This window comes from Alosa pseudoharengus, unplaced genomic scaffold (genome assembly GCF_046254945.1).
Source record: "Alosa pseudoharengus isolate Yale_2024_CS ecotype anadromous, Long Island Sound unplaced genomic scaffold, YU_APseudo_1.1 YU_APseudo_1.1_scf_22, whole genome shotgun sequence".
Classification (NCBI taxonomy): Eukaryota; Metazoa; Chordata; class Actinopteri; order Clupeiformes; family Clupeidae; genus Alosa; species Alosa pseudoharengus.
The window spans coordinates 13,677,582-13,702,656 of record NW_027468680.1 but is presented as its reverse complement, the minus strand read 5'-3'; the positions used below and the strand labels follow the sequence as shown (position 1 = coordinate 13,702,656).

Genomic DNA, 25,075 nt, shown 5'->3' with positions numbered 1-25,075 from the left:
AAGAACCGGGTGTGGATGCTTCTTAGACCTTGAGACAAGTGGAGTTGAGAGGAGCGGGTTCCCAGCAAGAGGACTGCTGGAAACAGCAGCACCACAGTAGCGGCGGCAACGTTCTGGAACAGATTCCCTTTTTTGGAGTGAAGGATGAGATGTGTTGGTGTTGGAGCTCTAGCAGTGAGTGTCTGTCTGTTCTCTGCCGTAATGAGTTTGTGTGTCTCTCTCTCACTGTGTGTGTGTGTGTGTGAGTGTGTGTGTGTGTGTGTGTGTGTGTGTGTGTGTGTGTGTGTGTGTGTGTGTGTGTGTGTGTGTGTGTGTGTGTGTGTGTGTGTGTGTGTGTGTGTGTTTGTGTGTGTGTATATGTGAGTGTGTCTGTGTGTGTATATGTGTGTGTGTGTGTGTGTGTATGTGCGTGTGATTTGTCTGTGTGTGTGTGATGTGTGTGTGTGTGTGTGTACCCAGGGCTTTTACTCTGGTATGTGATCTGACGCGGCTCCTCCATCGGCCCCCCTTACTGGGAGCAGGAGCAGGAGTGGGGCTGTCAGCTGCACTGCGCCTCCTCTGGGTAGCCCAGGGCTGTGGACTGTGCCAGGGGAAAGAGCAGTGATGCCACACTGCTGCTGCTGCTGCTGATGGAGGGTGGAGGGGTGGAGGGTGGAGGAGTGGAGGGTGGAGGAGTGGAGGATGGGTTGGAGGAGTAGCATAGCATGGCAATGGGAGGAGAGGGGAGAACCGATGAGCCAAGTTGGAGAAACGGAGCAGAGAAGAGATCACAGAGAGATGGAGATACAGTATATATAGAGAGAGATCACAGAGAGATGGAGAGAGAGAGAGACAGATCACAGAGATGGAGAGAGAGAGAGAGAGAGAGAGAGAGAGAGAGAGAGAGAGAGAGAGAGAGAGAGAGAGAGAGAGAGAGAGAGAGAGAGAGAGAGAGAGAGAGATGCACTGCAGTATGGATAATTGCTGTTTTTTTGCCCTTGACAGTTGTGCATTGGCGTGAGATTGTGTGTTCTTGCATGATACTTGCATAGAGTATTGGGTGACAATAATAAGTGTGTCTGTGTGTGTGAAAGAGAGTGTGTGAGAGAGAGAGGGAGAAAGAGAAAGAGAAAGTGCATGTAAGGGACACATTTCCAAGCGGATATGGTCCAGCTCCTACACTGCCCTTTGAAAAGCTCAAAGTGTCTGCGTCAGCTTCAGAATCAATTAGGGCACTGTCATCTCCAGAAGAACAAATACCGAGGAAGCATGATGTAATTTCCTGTTGACTTGTAAATGTCAGGAAGACACATTGTCTCAATAACTTATCTAATTGTATCAGTCTTTAATCAGTGCATGCAGGGCCCATTGTATATATCAACAGCGTGCTGTGCCTATTGTACACAGGCCAATGATTTACAATGTGATGCGGTGCATCTCTCAAATGGCCTGCTTGTCCAGTCCAGCTGAAAGAGTGAGGAGTCAGCCCACCAATGATTGTGCGACACTAGGGTGGTATCTGCAAAGTTGTTGCTTTCTAATGTCCTTGGTGGACTAGAATTTACATGAGTGGATCAGAGTTGTTGTTATGTGTACTGTTCCGAAGAAAACACATAAAAAGACTTGTTATTTTGTGGTTGCTTTTGGACAAACTTTCAGAGCTTTGTGTTGGGTATGGGTCAGAATTTAGTCCCACTTATAGCATCCACTGTCTGCCAGGACGATGAAGAGTTAACTTGGTTGGTTTACTAATCCTATCCAGAGTGCTGTTTTAGTTTAAAGTGGCACGGGTTCACCTCTCATGAACCCTTTTACTTTGTATGAGTGTGTGTGTGTGTGGTCGTGTGTAACTCCATCTGTCTAATCCAAATAACAAAAGTAACACACTGGTTTTATACAATGAGAGAGAGAGAGGTTAGAGAAAGATAGAAAGAGAGATGGTGAACAGATTATCTTGGTGGTAATTCAACTATAATCCCATAAATAGATTTTGGATGCAAGATGGACTTTGAAGAGCATAGAACACAGCAGATATAGACCATGTTTCTTCCAAGTGGGGATAAGACTTACTTAATCTTAAGTTCAGTATCAACATTCGATTCCATGTTGCATAGACTCTCACACAAGCCTAAGCTCATTAAAGTATTAATGTGGTACTTTAAGACTTCACAGTAGCTTGCCCTTTGTGAAATGTACAAATTCAATGTTGTGACTGGCCTTAGTTAGACTATAAAAGGTATTCACTGTTTTCAGTGGCTGGTTACATTGGCTGTGACAAACATGTGGTATTGTAAATATCACATTGTAGGGGCACGTTCCTGTGTGTGGGTCATTTGGGTGGCACCTTAAGTGGCCTTAAAGTATTTCTGAAAGAGGCTACTGGTGTAGGAGCTAATGCTGAAAGCTAATTTAATTTAGAACATTTGCTATCAATGTTACCAAAAAACAGCAACACTTGGTCAAACTTTGGTCTGAGTGGGACAACCGGGGACTTTGCTCAGTCTAAATATACTTCATGCTTCATAGTTCCCTTATTGTACTTGGCAGAATCAACTGTGTTGAATAGATTCAGTTAGCGTTGAGTAGCCCAGTTTGGTAACAAATATGGTACAATGGTACACACAGATAAGCACCAACAATGTCTAACTCAGGCACTATTGCCCTTATGAACCACAAGCTACTAAATAATCCACTTCACCACTCTCCCAGACTAAGATTACAGCCGTGTCAAGTCTTTATGTTTACACGCCTGCTGAGTGGCTACTGTCTGATTGACCTGCGCATGGTAACGAGTTCACATTGCTGCTTCACATGACAGCATCGCCTTACGTGACACAGTGCCTGTGGAGCCGTTGGCACGCCACCCGCTTTATTTAGATATTTGGCTCAGTCTCAGGGGTGCAGTAGCGATCCACCAGACCTGCAGCATGGTTAACTGAGTCCTCATTTGGAATAGATCTTTAGTTGGGTGCATTCCATAGGGCTGCAGCTGATACCAATTTACTACATAGTGATATCATTTTTTTTTTTTAAAGGTCATGAAAGTATCATTGCTCCAATTCACAGCGATGTCTCCATATGTTGTCTAAAAGAAAGATAGAAAGAGAGTGAACAGATTATCTTGGTGGTGATTTGGTGGTGACCACTGCACATTTTTCTGATGTCATCCTATGGTTGCTGAGTGACATTCGAATGAGTTGACGGTCATATTCAAAATTAAGAGACCACTGCAAAAATGACCATCAACTCATTCAAATGTCACTTAGCAACCGTAGGATGACATCAGAAAAATGTGCAGTGGTCTCTACATTTTTTCCAGGCCTGTATATATATACCGTATATAGTATAGAGTATATTCCTACAGTATACCTGTATGTGTGTGTGTAACAGGAGCCTGATGTGACCCCTAGAGAGAGCGAGGTGGTGAGTGGTGTTTGGCCGAGCCTGTGCACATCCTAGGCGAGGGATCACTTTCTGGGGATGGATTAATGAGGATCTGCCTCTCGGCGGGGGCAGCTGGAGAATTAGTAATAACAGTGTGTGACAGCATGGCCCTGGAGTCTGATAGCCCCAGTAATCACTGGAATTAAACACGAGGGAGAGAGTTATTAGAGGAGCCAAGGATGCACCTTCTGAGAAAGGAAGAAGGGATGCAGCTTCTGTGTAGACAGAGAGAAGGGAAGATGAGAGGAGAGGAGGAGGGGGTACCCAATCACAACTGGAGAGGAGAGGTGATGTTGATCTACTGCCAGGGATGAAAATGTTTTTTAGATCATAACACAGCGTGAGAGTTAATTGATGCTTGTTTCTGATTCCTTTGAGATTTTAAAATGCTGATACTCACATGCGTGTGTTCAGTTGTCATTTTAGAATGGTCCGTATATTTTGAGAATGTTGCGTGATTCTAGTTAATTTATTTCATGTTAATGTTCATCAAGCATAACAAGGAATTACCCCTCGTGTGAAACATCATATACGATACCTCTGAGAATGTCATCAGTGTGCTCAAGACTGTGTAGGGAAGAGAGGGAGTGACGGCGCACACACTAACACATGCTCAGCATCTCATAACACATGCTCAGCATCTCCTGGTGGTGCTAAACTCAAGAGAGAAGCAAACCCTTCTGGACTTGTAGCTCCTGTGATACAAGCTGACTGGCTCAGAAATGACAGCCAATTTATTCACCAGTGTATCTTAAAAGAGACCTGTGCCTGTGGATTTGCATTACAAATTTCCCTGCCTGCTACCCCCCTTTCTCCATATATTAAACATTATCAGGCTTCTGTTTATTTATTAATGTGTCTCTCCATCTCTCTCCCTCCCTCTTTTTCTCCCTTCTCTCTCTCCTATTCCCACCCTCTGTTCCTTCTTTCTCCACCACCCCTCCACCATCCCTCCCTCTGTCCCTCGTTACTTCCTCAGCTGACTCAGAGGACCCCCTCCCTGTAGGATCTAGCCGCTGTTTCTTCTCACTATGAATGTTGCCGTGTCACCCATGGCCAGCGAGGCCGCCTCGCCCATGATCACCTCCGTCACCCCCACCCTGGAGCCCTGCCTCAGCCCCCGAGATGAGGAGGAGGAGGAGGAGGAGTGCAGCCCGGCCGAGACCAGTGGTCGCGGCGCAGACGAGGAGGAGAAAGGGGAGACGCACGCCCAGGTGGCGCCTGCGCACTCCAGGCACAGCAGGTACCAGAAGCCCCCGCCCCTGCACACGGGCGCCGACTGGAAGGTGGTGCTGCACCTGCCCGAGATCGAGACCTGGCTGAGGGCCACCACGGAGAGGGTGAGGGACCTCACCCACTTTGTGCATCAGGACTCCCAGAACAAGCATGTGGACGTGCATCTGGTCCAGCTCAAGGTAGGACATTCTCGCAGTCTCCCTTCGTCATCATTGCAAATAAAATCAAACATCAAAGTTGACACCTTCTGATCAACTCTCTGAAGAGTTACTCAGTTTAGGAACATCAAGGGTCCAAATGGTCCAAATATGACAGTTTTGGCTCAAACTTTGGATTCAAGTATTTGAAATGGAGGAGGTCCTCCAACAGGGTCAAAAGTGACCATCTGTCTTCAAACTAGGCTTTACAAGGACGGCCTCAGGCCATGCGTCTCTGGTAATGCTGGTTGGGTGAATTCCCTTGGGTGTGCCCAAACGACCCTTGACCTCTCTTCAATGACCTTAACTGATAGAGGTGACATTCACTGAGAGGGGACAAAGAGGTCCAGAAAAAAGAGGTTTGACCCATGCAAAAAGGGGTGGGCAACAGACATTCGCTCGAATCTTTGAGCCCTAATTTGAATGATGGTCAAAGAGCAAAATCAAGCCATGACCAAAAATGAACTAAAGGGAATTTAGTTCAAAATCATGTTGCTAATTTAATACCATTGGCAAGATCCTAAGTGCCACATGTGTGGGTCAGTGTGACATGCCACACAAGACCTTCAGCTCATGCGTAAGACACTTTGACTGTTGCCCGACTTTGGTCTTTTCACTTCATTCAAGTTCAGATTCTGAATCTCTGATATGCTGTGACACATGCTATGTCCATTCGCTTTCATAATACCCATCCACTCATCTTGGATCATAATTTGGCATACGCTTGGCATAAGTGCACCTATGGCCCTTATGAACAGATATAAAAAATAATTCATCCCTCTCTCTATTCAAGCCCTGAATGCAGACAGCAGTGAGAGATAACTAGTGTGAATGCCATAGCCCATCACCCTAGTTTTATTATTTTTTTATTTTACTTTATCATTCATTTTTCAACTATTTATTCTTGACACTGGTATATTACCTTCAGTTGTCTATGTTAAACGTTTGGTATTCTGTTGTATGCTTCATGTGGTGTATGTTTTATGCTTGCTGCAGCACAAACTGCCCATCTGGGATAAAATATACATTGAAACTTGAAACTATGCTGTGCTTAAATCAGCTTCTTGTTTACCACTTAGTTGATGTTAATTTCATATTTGTACAAATGTAGCATACATGTAGCATATGTATAGCCTATGCAATTGGCTTACCATGTTTTCTTGGTTAAGAGAGTCTCATGTCTGTGATATTACAAACTTAGTAAACCAGATCAATACTAGAGCCTCCATGACCTCACCTTGGGACAGTTGAAAATGAATCTCTCTGTCTATGCAGATTCACTTATCGCAAACCAATACAGGGCAGAGACCAGCAGAGGCTGTTTGGAATATCTGTGATGTGGGATTAAGTGAGCTTCAATCAGATCAATCCACCAGCAGCATGAGCTGGGATTGGATGGGATGGGATTGAATTGGTGAGGCGAATGTGGAACGCTCATCAAGCAGCTCTTTAATTAACACAGCCCTGGCTATCTGGTTGATCTGTTGCAGTGGTGGGGGAGTTGTGGGGTCGATGGATGTTAACCCTCATCTGAATCGAAGGCAGACAAAATGTAGAGCACCAAAACTGTGGTGCCGACTTTAAAGTCATAGCACAGCATATTCATCGTCGCTGTTGTCAATATTGTTGCCAGTTAGGTTGTTATTGACTCCGAGCCCCTGAAATATGTTTTCTAAATGTGTTGGACAGAAACCAGAGTAGTTAAGTGTTTGTCATAGGCATGCATCAGTTTGCTGAGGATTCTTTTAAGCGGTAGGCCTATTAGTGACCTCATGACTGAGGTGTATTGACTGAGCTGTCAAATGGGCACAAACACTTTCAACAGTGCTGACTCTGGATCAGCATTGTCAGGCAGCCTTGGTGGAAACTACTCCATATCATTGACTCTGAATCAGTCTCAGTCCGGTGTTTGAGGAATTGAGCTATTCCTCTCAACTCCCTACTGACCCTACCAGGCTAGCATGTTAGCGCACAAAGCTAGCTAACACTGCTCAGTGCCAGATCTCTGCTCTGTTCCCTAAGACATGACGTAGCCGCGCTGATCAAATCTGTTCTAATGATTACGCCGTCTGATCTGACTGTACACTGTTTTAATCCTCTTTGGTCATGCTTGGCACGGAGGCGCCCAGTGATGTAATGTGTGTGTGCTGCTGTGGGTGGGTGCTGGCCTCTGGAGATGGTGGGTGAACTGATACCAGTCGGGGAGACAAAAAAAGATTAAAAGAAATGGTGGTTTTGGCTTAAATTTTGTGAAGTGACATTTCACATTACATCAACGCATTCAGCAGATCATTTTGTTTACATCTGCTTACAGTTACATGTAGGCATGTGTTTTATCAGAATCTGGGCTCTGTGACAACTCAATGACTTGAACTCTATGCATTAGTGTCCCTTTTACGGTATGTCCTTAGTTCTTTGAGATAGGCCTATAGCCTATTGGAAAAAGTCAAACAAAGTTCCAAGAGTACAGGACTCTATAAAAAGCTTATGGATATATCTCTTTGTCATATATGGTGTTGAAGATTTTTGTTTTAGCCCTGTAAGGAAATTGGTCTCTTTAAACAATGTAGGATTAGCCCATCTTGTTCTATGCCTGCTTTCTCTCTCCTCTCTTGTGATTGCACCTCAGACCCTCTGGGCGGCTCTGCCTCTGACGGTCTTTCTGCACACTCACTCTACATCAACGGCAAATTTTAGAACACAGGTTACATAACGTTTCTTTTTGTGGTTTTTAGTGGAGGTGCATCATTCATTCATGAGCGTCTTTTTAAGTTAAGAGTTTTAAAAAGGCTGTGTCCCCCCTTGCCCTCTGCCCCAAGACGTTTTATTGTTTGTGCGTTGGGTCCACATTTTCACCAGAAGCGTCTCAACCTTGCTCAGTCCGTCTACTTGAATAATACAGCCTTTCTTAAATGGCTGGGGGTTCACTTAACTCCTGAATAAACAATTTCTTTCACCACACTCTCAGTTCATATGATTTAATGTTCATAAATTAATTGTGCAGTAATTACATGCATTACAATGCATAAATTAGCCATCTTTGCGCTTCTCTGCTGTTAAATATAAATGTTTGAGTTATGCAATGGGGGCAACAGGAGCGTGTTCAGGGCACGTGCTGAGCTAAATATGGATGCTGCTCGTGTGTGTTTGTTAGATCACACATGGCTTCAAAAGAAGTAAAACACTTTGAAATCTCTTAGAAGATTGATGTAATGGTTTGGTATGATGGAAGTGGTGTAGTCCAGAGTTGAGTCTTGAATTGATGTGCATCCTTGAAGGAGAGAAGGTAGAATAGGCGGATGTATGGGACGTTCAAAACTGCTCTGCTCCCACAACATGTCCGCCAGGCAAAAAAGAAAAAAATTGTTCAAGTTGACCATTGAAGCAGAAAAACAGATGCATTCAGTGCTTAATTGCATCAGCGCTTGCTCCCGAAAAAAAAGTGCTTGTGTGCCATAGTTTTTTTGGGAGGGGGGAGGCAGGCACACCGCAGTGACTGATGTCAGGGTCTTTTTAGAACTGTCATGGCCGCCCAGACTGCTGGGAGTGCTCTCGGACGTGGTGAATAAATCATGGCCATGAGGATGGAGACTAAAGAGGAAGAATCACATTCGGCCAGGGCAGACCTGAGTCACCATTTCACCATGTACAACAGTATCCTCCATCTACACCAGGAGATTGCCTGAGTGTCTTTTCTGAAATCCATCATCCACATATGGATAGATATGCTAGTGTTTGCTCTCAGATTTTTTTCCAAGTTGACTGGTTTTGTGGTGTTACTCTCGTTGGTTTCCTAAAATATTGTAGATTGACTGTTGTAGGCTACTTGCAAGTTGGATAAAAATGTCTTTCAAATGAATAAATAAATGAAGAGTTAGGTTCCAAAACAATATATCCACCATTTTAATGAATTTTTATAATGTCATAATGTTCACTGTCATTGGGTATTGTTATTGTTATTTGATTTATCTTTACTCAATCAAAACAACACAACTGCAATTTGATTGATATTACCTGAAATACACAATTAAATAGCCTGACTTTTTATTGTTTTTAAAAACGGAGATATCGTGTTTTGGAGCCAAACTCTTGAAATAATGTAAGTAAGTATAACGGTTATTGAAATAATTTCGACTAACCAGATAAATTAATGAATGAATGAATAGCTGAATTTGTCTGCGAGAGCTTGTGTTGTTTTTATTAGAAAAGGGTAAAATTGCCACCTATCTCTGGGCCTCTTTAAGAGGTGGCATTGTTTGCCTGAAGAATCCCGACCACGTGACCTTCTGAATCCAAATCTGGGTTCTGAGTGTGACTGATGTCTTTGTGTCGCTGATTCCCACGGGACAATGACACAGTGTGGCCCACGTAATGCCTCTCTCTCTCTATCTCTCTCTCTCTCTCTGTGTGTGTGTGTGTGTGTGTGTGTGTGTGTGTGTCTTCTGGCTCTGCGTATTCTCTCCCTCAAAACACAGACAGAAACAGAGCTGCTGCAGTCATGATTAAGACATTACATCAGCAACAAATTGTCCTCCAAAATAAAGCAGGAATCATGGCCTACATTGAGAAGAGAGACTCTGCTTGACTTTCAGAGCTCTTTGAATCTGCAGAATGTTGCCAGTGTTCTGGTTCTATAGCCTGAGCAGCTCTAATTTCCTATTCAGCTAAACAACACACACACACACACACACACACACACACACACACACACACACACACACACACACACACACAGAAAGACAGAGAAAGACATACACACACAGACACTCTCTCTCACACACACACACACACACACACACACACACACACACACACACACACACACACACACACATAGAGAGAAAGACAGAGAAAGAAATAAACACACAGACACACTCTCTCTCTCTCACACACACGCACACACACACACACACACACACACACACACATACTCACACACATTCACACACACGCTGCCCTGCCCTTTCTGCCTTTCTAGCAAATCTCTTAATCTGCCCTGTCTTTCTTCAATCTATTTAAGGTTTACCAGCGGCGCTTAAACCCAGGCCATCCGCTCCTCTGTAATCAATACCTTTAATTCATGACCACTGATGGAGGAACCAAACACTTCTGATATATGTCTGAAATGTCGAGGGCATATTACTACATTTAGATGATGTGATGACGCTGTGGACTATTTATTTCATATGATGTATATAATAAGATTATGGTTGTAGTTATGGTTTTAGAATAGTTTGTGTTAATAATCTGTAATTTTCACGCATGTCTTTGTCGGCTTTGTTAGTGTTGTTGTGGTAAGCTGCCTCAGGCTTGCTGAGCTGAAAGGGAAAGGAGGTTGAGCATTTGCTTGAAAACATGCGTTGTCCTGTGTCTGCCTGCCACCTAGTGGGCAAAATACGCAACTACTATGGCTGTTATACTGAATTCTTCACTTAGTGTTAGGGTCAGTGTCCATGCAACTGATCAGAGTTAGTGACAGTAAAATAGTACCAATCTGTGTATACATATATCAGTTTGAATATATATATATATATATATATATATATATATATTCAGTATTAGAACACTATGTTTTCAATGGTGAAATCACAGTCTCTGTGCCTAACTCGGTGCTGCTGTGTCATCTCTTCCTAGCATGCCTTGCTGTGTCCTGGGAATTCAGGACTAAATCAAGCATTCTTATCTCCCCTAAGGCCCTCCTTATGTCCTCACAATCTCAGCAGTCTCTCTCTCTCTCTCTCTCTCTCTCTCTCTTTATTTCTTTCTTTTTTTATTTCTCTTTCACTATCTCTTTTTCTCTCTCTCACTCTGTTTGTTTGTTTTCTCTGGATGGTCGCATTCATGAGGTTGTCAGAGTGCTTTGACTTGTGAGTAGTTGTGTGTGTGCTTCTTTTTGTGTACAATGCATTTGCTCCTATGTGTGTGTTGTGAGAGTCTCTGTGTGTATGCGACTGCAACAGGAAACAGTGTGTATAGTGTGTGTCTGTTCATGTGTGTTCTTTTGAATGATAAAAGGGCATTGCCCCCAACAGCGCTCACTGTTGCAGAGACCAGCCCTCTACTCTATTTAGATCTATTCTTAGAGGGCCTCTGGGTCCTTTCCTTCCCTGTCCCTCTCTCTTTGTTCATTTCATTCTTTCTTTCTCTCTCTCTCTCTCTCTCTCTGATCTCTCTGCCTCATTCCCTGTCGGCCTCCTCCTCTGTTCCTCTCCTCCCCCATCTTCCCCATCTCTCTCTTACCCACTCTCTCTCTCTCGCTCTCTGACATGACCTTGCCTCTATATCACAGCAGATTTACTGGGCGTGAGGGTCACAAATACACACACACACACACACACACACACTCATTCACACACGAACACGCATGTCCTTTGCCGGCCTTTGATGTCCTGATCTAACCACCAGATGAGCGGGCCCAAGTGGTGTGGGAGCAGCGGTGTGGTGTGGCCTGATGACGCCTGTCGCAAAGCCTTCTGGGAAAGTCACCATGGATGAGGAAGTTTCACAGCAGGTGTCTGTCACACTCCTGTCAACCTAGAAGCATCATTGGCTTCACAGCAACCAAGTTCTGAGGGTACATACTGTAACCACAAAAAACAGGAAGACTGCTTAAGGGAACTAGAAAAAGATGTCAGATGCATGGTGCAGATGCATAGTGGAAAGTTCACGTTTATAAAGTTTGTAAAGTTTGTAAAGTTCAAAATTTGGAAAGTTCAAAGTTCAAAATTAGAATAGGTTTCAAAATTAGATTAGGTTTAATCCAAGGCGCCAGTTGGAGGCTCCCTGTTTTGAGTACTTGTGTTGAGGGGTGGTGTGGACGTCTGCGGTGTGATGCAGTAACAGCTGGGTGTAGAATGTCCAGAGAGAGAGAGGAGAGGAGGGTGGAGGAGGGGGTGAAGTCGGGGTGGGGAGAGGCGACGCACAGAACGGCCCTCCACACCCGCCCTGAAATAAAACAGCCCTGGAACAATGTCTGGAGTGGGTAGGGTGCAGGAGGCTTGACGCCAAGCAATGTGAACACGCCCTCATTCCATAGCATGCATGTAAAGCATACGCTCACGCACGCGCACATAATTAATCCAATACATACACCAAGCCAGTCTGCAAGGAAAAATACATGCATGTATGAATGCAAATACATGCATGCATTACATATAGTGCAGTGCATTTGTGTACACATACACACACACATCAAACAATCATACACACACACACACACACACACACACACACAAACACACAAACACATACAAACACTCACTGTTGTCTGTCGGCCTTCCCGCATGTTTATTTTTACCCGCTGGCTGGAATGGGATCAGTGTGCAGCAGCTCGAGGTGTCCTGCAGCTGTTTGCAGACATTTATCTCCAGTGATGTAATCCCAGTATCGCCAGGAATGTGGACAATCCCACCCAGACCCCCACCCCCACCAACCAACCCACACGGCCCCAGCTCATGGGCCAGCAGCGCCAACAGGCAAGCACTGGACAGAACCAGAGTGGGTTGGGTGGGTGATGGGGGGTGGGGGGGTGGGGGGGGGTTGAACCCTTGAGCATTTGTTGTATAAGAGCCCCTAAAGAGTGTAGAATGTGGGGAATAGAATGCTGGGTCTTCTATATGAACAGAAGATGCAATACTAGTGTTATGAAATAGCTCTTAAAGATCAGGTTATTTTTCTCCCTGAGGTAAGGCCTGAAAAGTGGGTCATCAGGTCTCGGGGTTGAGTCTGAAATAGAGCTCGATACAGTACGGTGCCCAATGCCCGTTCGTCTTGGCTGTTGGCAAGCCTGCTGCAGCTCATGCACGTCTAAACTGAGAGACACGGGAGGTGAGGCATTAGAAGCACTCCTCGAACCAAATGTGCATGTTTAGCTGCCGAGCCGTCAGAGTGTGACCATAGCTCCAGTGTGCACAAAACTAGCAACTAGTGTTTTGGAGCTAACTGTATTGGAAAATAATGCTCACTGAAGTCTGACCTCTGGTGTTCAATCTTAGAACTGCACTTCATGTTCCTGGACATTTTCACCACAAGGAGGCCTACAGGTTCCTTGTGTGAAGTGAGGTGACATTCTGCTTTTCAGGGAGGACCCTGGGAAATGATGATCTATGAATCCAAACACCCCCATCGCTTGCATTTCAGCAATGTAGCATTGGCATGTTGTATAGTGAAAGACCAAAGACAAAGAAATTTTGATAACATATCAACTGTTGCTTTGATCTTGATGGTGGTTCTATAGTTTACGACGTTGAGGTTGTCTGGTAGTATATAAAGGGTGTAAGGAGACAATACGCTAGTGTTGTGTTTTTGTGAGGCGCTAATAAGATCAAAGAGAGCGCCAAATGTTCCGACAGACAATGAGTGACGTGTGGCATGAGTCCCTCCAGCAACTCCTCGGGAGATGCCCTTGACCCCCCCCACCCCTATCACCCCTAAGTGACTGTGTGTGTGTGTGTGTGTGTGTGTGTGTGTGTGTGCATGTGCGTGTGTGTGTGTATTTGTGTGCATGAATTTGTGTGCATGTGCATGTATGCGTGCGTGTGTGTGCGTGTGTGTGTGTGTGTGTGTGTGTGTGTGTGTGTGTGTGTGTGTGTGTGTGTGTGTGTGTGTGTGTGTGTGTGTGTGTGTGTGTGTGTGTGTGCATGTGCGTGTGTGTGTGTATTTGTGTGCATGTATTTGTGTGCATGTGCATGTATGCGTGCGTGTGTGTGCGTGTGTGTGTATGTGTGTGTGTGTGTGTGTGTGTGTGTGTGTGTCTGAGGTCAAAGCCCAAAATAGCCCCTTGGTGTTGTCAGGGAGCCCCTCCTCTAGAGAAGAGCAGAGAACGAGGTCAGGGATGAAGGGAGGGAACAGAGAGAGAGAGAGTGACAGAGAGAGAAAGAAAGAGAGAAAGGAAGGAGTGAAAGAGAGAGCTATCTACATGAGGGAAAAGTACTGCCACTGAAGACACTGCTTCACTCAGCACAACTAATTTGTCTATTAGCTGTGCGTTAATGATTTTGACCTTACTGCAGTTGCTCAGGTAAGTACAGTCCTGACTCAGCTGAAACATTTGGGTAGTTGTGTATTTTTATATATGTGTTTTACAGTGCACATTATTAAAGAAGCTTAGATACAGTATGGTCTGTCTGGGTCGACACCTGCTTTGGTGTAGGAGTGTGAATTGGCACTTCGGACAATGTGAGTATATGATCCTCATGGTAGAATGCAGTGTCAGAATTATGTGTAGTTTCAAACAAGTTTGCAATGGCATTACAAAACAACTGCTCCGGGGGACTGCTGGAGGGGTCTGTCATTTCTCTGAGTTAGTGTGGCTGTTTAGACAGAAGGAATGGTGTAGATGAAGCGACAGTAAAACACTAATGTGACTAAACGAACTGACTTGATGAAATGATAGCTAGATAACAGGCAGAACGGATTTCTCTTAATGCCAGGTTTCTAAGCCTGCAATATCATTATAATCACAAAATGGGGTGTGTGTGTCTGTGTGCCTACGCTTGTGTGTGCATGTGTGCGTGTGTGTGCATTTGTGCCTTTGTCATTAATGCCGTGGTGCACATGGTGTTCAGAGGACAGCTGTAGTCTGTGGCTGCAGTCAGACCTCTCAGTCAGTGCGCTTTGACAGACAGACAGTGTTGACTTCAGGACTCATTCAGCAGTTTCCACTGAAACCACACAATGCGCTGCAGTGGCTTTGAACCACTGTGAACACGTATTCAGGTACTGAGGCACTTTGGTCTGTTGAATCTAGTTACAGTCCAGTCACAGTGTTTATTGCCTGCTTTTGTTGTCAGTAATTGCCTAGTCACACTCTACTTCTTCGTACTTGATCTCGTTGTATAATTCTGCAGTGCAAACAGTTCATTGGGGGCTTTGTGACATTAATGTATTGCATATTTATGTATCTTGGAGTTGGTTGTTATCTTCTCATTATTTTCCTATTTGTAGATGATTATATTGCTATTTGGTGCCTTGATTGTTCATTAGCTCCCTGTAGATAAAAGTCATGAGTCGGGTTAGGCAAGGCAGCTTTGCTGAGTCATTTAGATATTAGTAAGGAAACTGTAGCCTGGCTGCACACTCAGCATGCTACCTTACTTTACCCTTTATCTATAACCTTTCAAACATCTCTCTCTCTCTCTCTCTCTCTCTCTCTTTCTCTCTCCCATCTTTTTCTCTCCCTCTCTCTCTCTTTCTCTCTGTTTCAAATTCAAATGTGCTTTATTGGCATGACAATCTCTCTTTCTCTCTCCCTCCCTTTATTGGCATGACAATCTCTCTCCCTCTCTCTCTTTCTCTCCCTTTCTCTCTCTTCCCCCCTCCTCTCTCCCTCCCTGTCTCTTTCTGCCCTGTGAGTTTACAGTATACCCACCAGTCTTCCATACAGTACTGTGTGTTTATTTTCGAGTTCATCGAGTTGCAGGCATTGGCAGAGTGGCGGGGGTGCTTTATCTTTCCGCCCGGGTGTTTGACCTACATTCAGAGATGCCACGTTTATTTCGGGCACCTGGATGTAACGAGCGGCCCGAGATGCTGCTGACCGATGACCGCTGCCGTTGTTGTTATCACGTTGTTAAGGAGCTCCTGTTTCCATGTAGTGCCCTGCTACCATAGTAACATGTGAAAGCCGTCCAAGATTCCGTGCATATATCCCCTCACCTGCTTTATGGTATTATACATGTTAAGTGTTTATTCAGTTGATGATCATGGCTGTGTGTGCAGTGATAATGCTGTTAGCATGTGGGGGCCAAGTTTGGGGCTTGTAGGAGTTTCCATGGACTGACAAGAAGGGCTCCCTGGAGAGCAACGTTGTGAAAGAGAGGGGCATCTGTCCGAGAAAGGGGACAGCTGAGCTCCTCTGTCTCTGACCCCCTGGGGTTGAGGGTGCTGGGGAGGATACATGGGGGAGGAAGTCAGGGAAAGGGTGGGCTGTTGCTCCACCATCCCAAAACAGGGAAGTAAACAAGATTGGAGCATGGAGAAAGTTTGGTCTTTGAAGTTGATAGATGAATCTCTCAGTAAGTCGTTTTGTTGTGCTGTACTCCGACAAAAGATGGAATTTAAAGTCCTGATGTTAATCTTGGTACTCACAGTTCTCACTGTGTCTCAGACAGCTGAAAATATGAGGGCGATAATGAAGGCTCTTCTTCAGCTGATGTTGGTTTTGAATGGCACGCTTAAAAAGAGCTGTGTTGGAAATTGGGATCTGAGATAGATGTGCCTAGTCCTCAGATGACTTTTGATGTCAAATTAGCCTCTCTCTCTCTCTCTCTCTCTCCCTCTCTCTCTCACACACACCCTCTTTCTTTCTTTCTCTTTTTCTCTCTCTCTCTCTGCGCCTGTCTGTCTCCCTCTACAATGTCACCACTGATTTAGGCCCCTGTGATGAGCAAGGAGTCAGCAGGCTTTAGGGGAGTGAGTCCAAGCCCAAATCATGCCCCATATTCTCCAAACTTCTGACTCCCCCAGAACACTAAACCAAGCGAAAGATGAAATATCTTGCACAGAACCCAGCAGCATAGCCAGACGGGACTTAACAGATGGATACATTATCAACATGTAGCAGCACACTGATTAAACAAATGCTCCTCTGTTCCTCCAAAGGACACAAATCCGTGCACTCAAGCCATATCTCCAATGCTAAACAACAAACAAAAACAAAACAAAACACACAAACATGCAAAGCCACATGTCACTTTCATTGCTCTGAAGTCCTCTACCGAGGTCACTTCCTGAGACCTCCAGACGTTCCCTTTGCCCTCAACAGCAGTGCCAACCGATCAGGACTTAAACATGAATAGATGTGACATTATGAGCAGCTACTGGGGTGTTGTCATTGTGGTTACAGGGGCTTTTGGAGGAGTGATGATACTCTATAATATAATATCAGCTCACACCCGTTGTCTACCATCTCTGAAAGCCCTGAGAAATGTTGCCAGCAGCTGTGTGTGTGTGTGTGTGTGTGTGTGTGTGTGTGTGTGTGTGTGTGTGTGTGTGTGTGTGTGTGTGTGTGTGTGTGTGTGTGTGTGTGTGTGTGTGTGTGTATGTATGTTTGGGTGGATCTGCTTGGCACCCCCACTATCTGTGCCACTTCTGACTGAATTAGCTGCTCTTTTCCCTGGCTCTGTACGTGGCCGGCTCCACGCTGGCGCTCTGTGCCAAATCCACTCGGGCTCTCTAATTATGTCCGGCGTCGACAAGAGCGGGGGGGATTTTTGTGACCCCCTGGTCTCAGTCATGCCAGTCATCTTCCTGTTCCATCTCATAAATGCCTGGTAGTTGATGTTCAGCACGTCCTCCTGTGTTGGTCTGAATGTTAACTTTTGCTTTGCATGTCTATGCGTATCGGCATAGAAACAAGAAAGATATTTATATAAACAAGACTAATATTTAAATAACGCTTTAAATTATATAGTGTCATCTTTACACACAGAGAGAATTTAGCTTATGTCACTGAGGCATAGCATGTTTACAATGAGCAAAAGTAGACTTCTATTTTAACTTGTCACATAGATGTGCCGCATCCACACAGCAGGTATCAGTTTTTGGCGTCAGTTTCATTACTGAGAAACTTGACAGGCCATTTTTTCTCCCCAGAATAGCCCTGTATATCCATCTCTGTCTGGCACTTTTCACTTACAGCATTTCACTAAACTGCCAGCCACCAGCTCCCAAATAAAAACAAACATTTTTAGTTTGAGATGTGCAGCGCCATGTCATGCTGTGGTCATGCTGTTTTCCTGGCTTTGCCCTGTGTCTGTGAGCTACAATAGACATGTAGGAGAGGGTGAGGGATTGGTGTTGGTACCCTTTTATAGTGTTTTACAGTGTAGTCTAGCTCGGCTCCTAATAATTTACCTGCAGTTAATCAGTCAAAATGTATCAGTTTTCCTGCAGTATGTTTATTGTTGAAGCACATTAAAAGTACATTAGTTGTTGTTATCAAAGTGAAGTCCCCATATGGACACTATGTAATGTGTGACTGGGGATGTTTTTGAAACATACAGGCTTTTCTGTTGTTTTGCCTTCAGTCATTACTCACCGTCCATGTGGTCCTGACTCACGACGTCCATAAGGAGGCTGGGCAGAGCCCACAGCTACTCGCTGTTCTCTTTCTGCTTCTGCTTTTAGTGCTTGCAGGGACCTGGGGATGTTTTGACTGAGGCGTAAATGTACGTGTGTCCATTTCTGGCAAATTAGTTCTGGAGATGTGAGTAGCTGTTCAAATATTCAACCGCACTTCAAAAGGTAGCATTTGCAACAGTGAATTTGAAGGTAGAATTGTGGGCTCGCTATACATATTGCAGGGGGGTTGCAGTACTGTGTGTAGTCTTGCACCTTACCAGTAGAATGCGAACAGCATGCTGTGTGAAATTATTTCTGAAACGTTTTGATTGGCAGTGTATAGAGTTCTGTGCGTTGTTCTCTAATTCCATCCCTGTGAAAAAGACTGACTTTTTCGGTACCCAAACCTATGGCTGTTTAAGGAACAACCTCTTCTCCCCCCACTGTGAGTGTTGAAGTAGAAATGAGTCAGACATCTTGCTGTGCTATTACACGTCTCCCGTGAAATCATAGGCTGCGTTTAGAGAATGTTTTCATCTGAGGTCCTTGTGCCCCCCCCCTAAACCCATGGCTCTCAAGAGAGCTGTTACCTGCTGATGGGTCTTTGAAGTGAAACATTAGCTCAATTAAGACCCTCCCGCTGTTCAAAAGGACCTCTGCATTACATAATAATACATATGTGAGATCTGATATATGTAACCCTTTGTCTAAGATGGAATCATGATTTCAACAGCTCATAAATATTAGCCGATGGCTGAAAGAGATGTTGAAGCCGACTTGCACTCCATGTAGCCATATTTTCACCTTACACATTTCAGTGTTTATTTTTATATTTTTCTAAAGATATTCTACCTCTCCTTCTCTGTCTGCCTCTCCTTCAGGACATCTGTGAGGACATCTCGGACCACGTGGAGCAGATCCACGCCCTCCTGGAGACAGAGTTCTCCCTGAAGCTGCTGTCCTACTCGGTGAACATCATCGTGGACATCCGCAGCGTGCAGCTGCTGTGGCACCAGTTGCGCGTGTCCGTGCTCGTGCTGAAGGAGAGGCTCCTCCAGGGCCTGCAGGACTCCAACGGCAACTACACCCGCCAGACCGACATCCTCCAGGCCTTCTCGCAGGACCACGACGAGGTGACGACCCCAACACCACGTGCACTCACACGCACACGCACACGCACACACACACGCACACACGTACGCACGCACACACACACAGACACACACACACGCACACGCACACGCACACGCACACGCACACGCACACGCACACGCACACGCACACGCACACGCACACGCACACATGAACACACACACAAAATGACAAGGGCACGGAATCCAAAAAGACTGTTAGTAGGCCCAGAGCCTCTCTCTAGGGCTCTGGGTAGGCCTACATCTGTATTGTAAAAGCTGGAATTGGAAGCTTTGTGAATGTAAGTTGTAGAATTTGAATAGGCTTATTTGTAGTATCAAGGGGGGTTTAAATGAAAGGTCCAGACACAAAGAACCAGACACACCTGAGAATCGGGACCACCCACACTCCCCCATGCTCAAGTAGCTTTGTGAATACAAGTGAACCTGCTCATTTGTAATGTCGAGGACAAGGGGTTTCAAACTAAAGGAATCACTCCAAAGAAACAGATCTGCTTAAGATTGCATCAGTCATCATTTAATATGAACAAGCAATGTGTAACTTTAATTAAATGCGGTCTAGTTCTTGATTTTTCTGAAGTGATGTTATTGCAATACTGGTGAAATATATTGGTATATTACATACAGTAGATTTTCTTCAAGGTCTGGACAATTTGGCATAAATGGACTCTTCAGATTCAAGACACTTGTTGCATGACAAGCTTTTCCCTTCTATTTTTAAATGTGCAGTCTGGTAGGGCATAACTTTGAATATCACACCCTTTTTTGCAGCTGTGGTCTAATGAATATTTCTCTGCAGACTCGTCTGGACGCTCTGACTGAGGTTGACGACTCCGGACAGCTGACCATCAAGTGCAGCCGGGACTACTTCTCGCTGGACTGCGGCATCACCGCCTACGAGCTGAGCGACTACAGCCCCAGCGACGACCCCGAGGGTCACGGCCGGGGCTCCGAGCCCCGCAGCCTGTACCCCGAGTTGGAGCGCGATCTCCCCGAGTTGCTGCAGAGTGTGGACCTGCTGACCATCGCGGCCAAACAGCTGTCCTCCTCCAAACAGAACCTGACCGGAGAGACTAGCACCGAGCAGCCAAGCACCTCCACGGAGGGGCTCAAAGCTTCGTCCAGAACACTTTCCGTTAACGGAGACTCGACGTCTGCACCCACAATGCAGTGTGGCACCCCTCAAGGGGAGAGTGGCCTCTCTAAACGACCCCTACAGGGCAGTTATAGTAACAAGGTGTCCCCCACACAGCCGTCCCTTCCCAAACGGGCCATGTTCCTGGAGGGGGATGCCGACGGCAAGATGCAGAGGTCCACTCTGCCCAATGCCCTACAGTTCCAGGCCGACTTAAGCCGAAGCACCCCTTCCCTGCTGGACCCTCCAGATCGATCCAAATTCTGGTTGGACCTTGACTCTGTGTACCCCAGCAATGCCAGGCACTCGTATGAAAGCCTCAACGCCATGAACAAGAGGAACCTGCAGGCGAGCAGGGAGAGCACTTACCAGAGGCCACCGGTCCCAGGGGCAGCCCACGTACCCCTGCAGAGAAGCTCCTCAGAGGCAGGCCACGGTGGACCCGAGCTGGACATTGCCGCCTCCACAAGTCCCCTGAAAGACAAAGCCCCACAGAGTGGTCAGTTCACCCACTCAGACTCTGACAGCCCCTTGCCTGTCACTCCTGACATCAACCCCGCAGACTTTGAGGCCTGCGAGGACCTCTCCTCCTCCAGTCCGGAGGTGCTCTCTCCGTCCACCGCCAAAGGCTCCCTGTTGATCGTCCCTCGGGCCTCCGGCTCCCAGATCGTCCCTCGTGGAGAGGACCCCAGCCCCAACGAGGAGCGCTGGTACGGCTCGGACGAGTTCCTGGCGCTGCCGTCACAGCTGAGGAAGACGGAGATGCTGGCCCTGAAGCTGGAGAGCCTGGCCAAAGTGCTGCCGCAGAGGCTGACCCAGGAGTCCATTCAGGATGTGGACGACTGGGAGCTGACCGAGGCCAACCAGGACTGGGAGGGCGGTAGCAGCAGCAGCTGCCGCAGCAGCCCTCAGCCATCCTTGCTCACCGTCCTGGCCTACAAGAAGCCATTTCTGGGCCGTCTGTCCCCGACCTCCTCCAGCGACATCGCCCCGTCTCTGGACGAGAGCATCGAGTCCGGGCCCCTCAGCGACCTGCTCTCGGAGGACGAGGTGGGCTGGGGTGCCCCAGAGTCCAAGAGGAGGGGTCCACTCATGACGTCATCCCCAGCCCCAAGACTGGAGGCTCAGTGCAAACCAGTGATCCAGCAGCTGCTGGAAGACATCCAGCATCAGGAGAACTACGAGGACATCTGGGGCAAGCTTGAGGTAATTTAAAACATGTCAGAAGTTTATATTTTTAAGTATTCTGCGATTGTTAGCATTTTTAAATTACTAAGTATTGTAGAATGTCTTAGAACACCACGGGCCCTAATTTAGATGATGGGCAAATAGTAAAGTCACTCAATGACCAAAGGGGCTAAGTGTCTTCTGCAACGGTGTGGTGTACTGAGCTGATCCACTGATGTTTGAGCTTAGGATCTTTAGCCATCAAATTAAATTTGGAAATAGAGATTGCATTATTATATTAGCTTCAGTTAGACTTTAGACTTTGCACACCTTTTAAGTTAGAGCCCCACATATTCAGTGCTTCTGCTCTGCAGTTCTTTCTATACTTTTACTCTATTTACTGCATCCAGTGCTCTATATGCTTGCAAAAGACTCAAATCGAATCCTTTCCATCATGTCATCTGTACATATCCTCACTCAGTCAGCAACTCTTTAAGTGTTACATAAACAAATGTTTATAACAACATATCATGACGTGTTCTAAATCTACTTGAGGCATTGAAGCTTCCACTCGCAGATGTGACAGTGTTACTTCAGTAGCTTGTGTGAATAGGGTGAAATTCATCAAATTATCCAAACAAACAAGAGCACCCTCATGATAATCTCAATCCTTTTATATAATAATTCAGTGCTGCACTTCACACTTGGCTTATCTGACGCAGTTCCTCCACGGTTATCACATAGAGGACTGTCACACAGACACCGCCGCGATCACTGCAGTTCTCAAAACCCCTTTTGCGCTCTCGCTCTGTCTCTCTCTCCAATTCAGACGAGCAATTAAACAATTAGCCCAATAATGAAGAACAGGCAATCAAGGCTGTGAAGGAGCCTGGCGGCAGACATAATTGATGATTTGAAGAGAGCCGGAGAATGTGCCGGATGACACTCCAGGAGCTCATTTAGCGTGGGTGCGCTAACTCACGAAAGCGACCCCTGAATAGAAAAGCATCTCAGCTATGCCCTGTGCCTCGTGGCTTGCCTCCCCACTCCCACTTCCTCTCTCACACACATGCTGCGAGCCAGTGGAACAAGAGGCACAAATAATAAACAACCAGCAACAGTTGCTATATAGTAACAGTTGCCATATAGCAATATCAGTTCACATTTGGCTTGAGTGTGTGTGTGTTTTTTTTTTACCTTTAATTTCCCTTTGTGCTAATCTGAGTTTCAATGACATGGACCCATGTGACTTATGCAGCAGAATGCTAGTCGAGTGTGTCTCTTTGTTGCCATCTGCTGGTGAGACACAGACATAGCAAGACCATTTTGCTTTTGATTCTCATAAGGCCCCCAAGTCTGTAAAATATGGTCAGTGGTTGTTCAAAGTATTTATACATAATCACAGTATAATGCAATTGTTATTTATCAGCTAATTGTTTTCTGCATGTTGCATAAGTATAAATATGATAGGAAAAGTGTTTATCTCAATAACAGAAAATACACAAAACAGGCAATGCAGAGCCTTTTCTCCCTGTCCTCTAGTGCCCTTCTGCACTCCTCTTTTTTTGCTGTGCAGAAACACACAAAACTCCCTCCTGAATGAGGGAGGGAGTGGATGAGTGAGGGAGTGAGTCCCCTTTTCCACCGCTTGCCCCAGGCTTGCTCCTGGGGCTCTTCTGTCACAGTCACACCCTTTTGCTGCGCCTCATGAAAGGGATGAAAAGTGCTCAAAGTCATGTAAGGACATCACACCTGGAACCTGAGACGAAGATTATCACATTCAGCACTATTGTGCTTGCCTTTGAATTAAAATTTCAAGGGAGAGGAAAAAATGGATGGTAGGACAGTGAGAGAGACAGAGGAAAGGAGATTAGACAGAGAGAGAGAGAGAGAGAGCGAAAGAGAGAGAGAGATAAAGGAAGTGAAACAAAATCAAAAGATTGACAAAAAAATTGGGCTTGGTCAAAACACTGATGTAGAAAGATATTATGTTATTTTATATATATATATATATATATATATATATATATATATATATAAAGCAAGAAGTGTCTGTGTGTCTAAATGTCTGTGTGTTTGTGGCACGCATATCTCGCTGAACGTTTGTCAGACTGATTTCAAACTTGGCAGGTGTCTTGCTATGGGCATGAGTAAGTGCAGTGCCAAATTTGACGTTGTTTGAATAAGAAATGCAAAAGATATTGTTAAATATATTGGTAAAAGAAGAACATTGGCTTTCGCCGCTAGCCACTCCCCCTCCCACACACCACAGTACTGTAAGCTACCAGTGAGGATAGAAGCAGGGCTTTGGCAGAACTGGATCAATGTAGGTTACACGGGTAAAAACTTAACATGTCTGACCTCAACAATAAAGTGAACTCTGCGGATTTTGCAACAACACGCCAACACACACAGGTAGCCTATGCAGTGGCTCTTCAACATGATGTAAAAAATGATGTGCAATAAACGGACACTTCGAATAGCCTACTTTGGACTGTCTTTAGACTTTGAATAAGCAAACGACAATTCCAACTGCAAGGTCTTAAATTGAAACGAGCGATAATGGTCCCGAATTAAAGAACGTCTCAGAATGCCACATATGCAAAGCATAACCAGCGACAAGCAACGAGTGGCAGACAGAGTGTGATGTCACTTATAGGCCACCAAAGACTGTTTTTGAGTCACACCGTTGCAAATTTCATATGATGCATCATTCCACAAAATGGTTTGTTTTCTCTATCATCAAGTTATTCAAAAGCATATAGCCTTGACTCAAAACAGCTGTTAGGATTATGTAATTTTGATTTGTAAAAAATGTCACATGCAGCCATGCTTAAATTCTGCTCACTTCACATTTATTATATTATTATATTATCTGTAGGCCTATTCATTATTGAATGCTTACCTGGAATTATGTTTTTCCCTTTCCTATGTTTAAAGCAGGCCTACCTGCAGGCATGTAATTGGGCTACAGGATTTTGAACGGGCACTGCACTAGTATATATAAAATAACAGATTAAGGAAGCAAGATAGAAACAAAACCAAATGAAGACACATCATGGCACAACTTTGCCAGAATACAGGTGCAGTATGAAGCCCAGTGTGCAGGCTGGCGGGCACGTGGGCACGTGGGTATGTGGGTATGTGGGTGAGCAGGCAGATGGGTGTGGCAGCGTGCGGTGGCGGTGGCGGTGGGGGCAGCAGCGGGAGCGGCCAGGCACCTGAGCTGATGCGTGTCACAGTGGGGAGCTGATTGATTACATTAGTATGCGGGCCCCTGGAGATGACTTCATCCTCATGGCAACAGACAGCTGGCAGCTGAAGGCTCGGCCGGGGCCGTCTCAGGGGCCCAGCCATGTGTGACGCGACAAGCCTCTCCGTCTCTCCTCTCTCTCTCTCTCTCTCTTTCCCTCTGGCTCTCGCTCCATCTCCCTCTTATTATCTCCCGCTACCTCATACCTCTCCCTCTGTCTCTGTGTCCCTCTTTCTATCTTCCTCTCCCTTGTACCTCTCCCTGTCTCTTCTCTTTCTCTCCTTTCTTTCTCCCTCTCTTGTGCCTCTGCCTCTATCTGTCCCTACCTCTCTCTCTCTCTCTCTCTCTCTGGCTGTCTCTCCCTTTATTGCTGGGTTTGTTCATCCCTCTCTTTTGGTTCATCATCTTTCTCTCTCTCCTCCAGTCCTTTTGTTCATCTCACACTTATTCT

At 45.6% G+C, this 25,075-nt stretch overlaps 1 protein-coding gene across 1 annotated transcript in view; it reads left to right on the top strand.

Moving 5' to 3' along the window:
- Positions 1-25,075, top strand: part of akap6 (A kinase (PRKA) anchor protein 6) — a 117,849-nt gene continuing 92,774 nt past the window's right edge. Inside the window, 4 exon segments of the mRNA XM_076300623.1 lie at positions 1-174; positions 4,403-4,838; positions 18,800-19,051; positions 19,869-21,410. Of these exon segments, the coding sequence (XP_076156738.1) occupies positions 4,455-4,838; positions 18,800-19,051; positions 19,869-21,410 (2,178 nt within the window). The 5' untranslated portion in view covers positions 1-174; positions 4,403-4,454.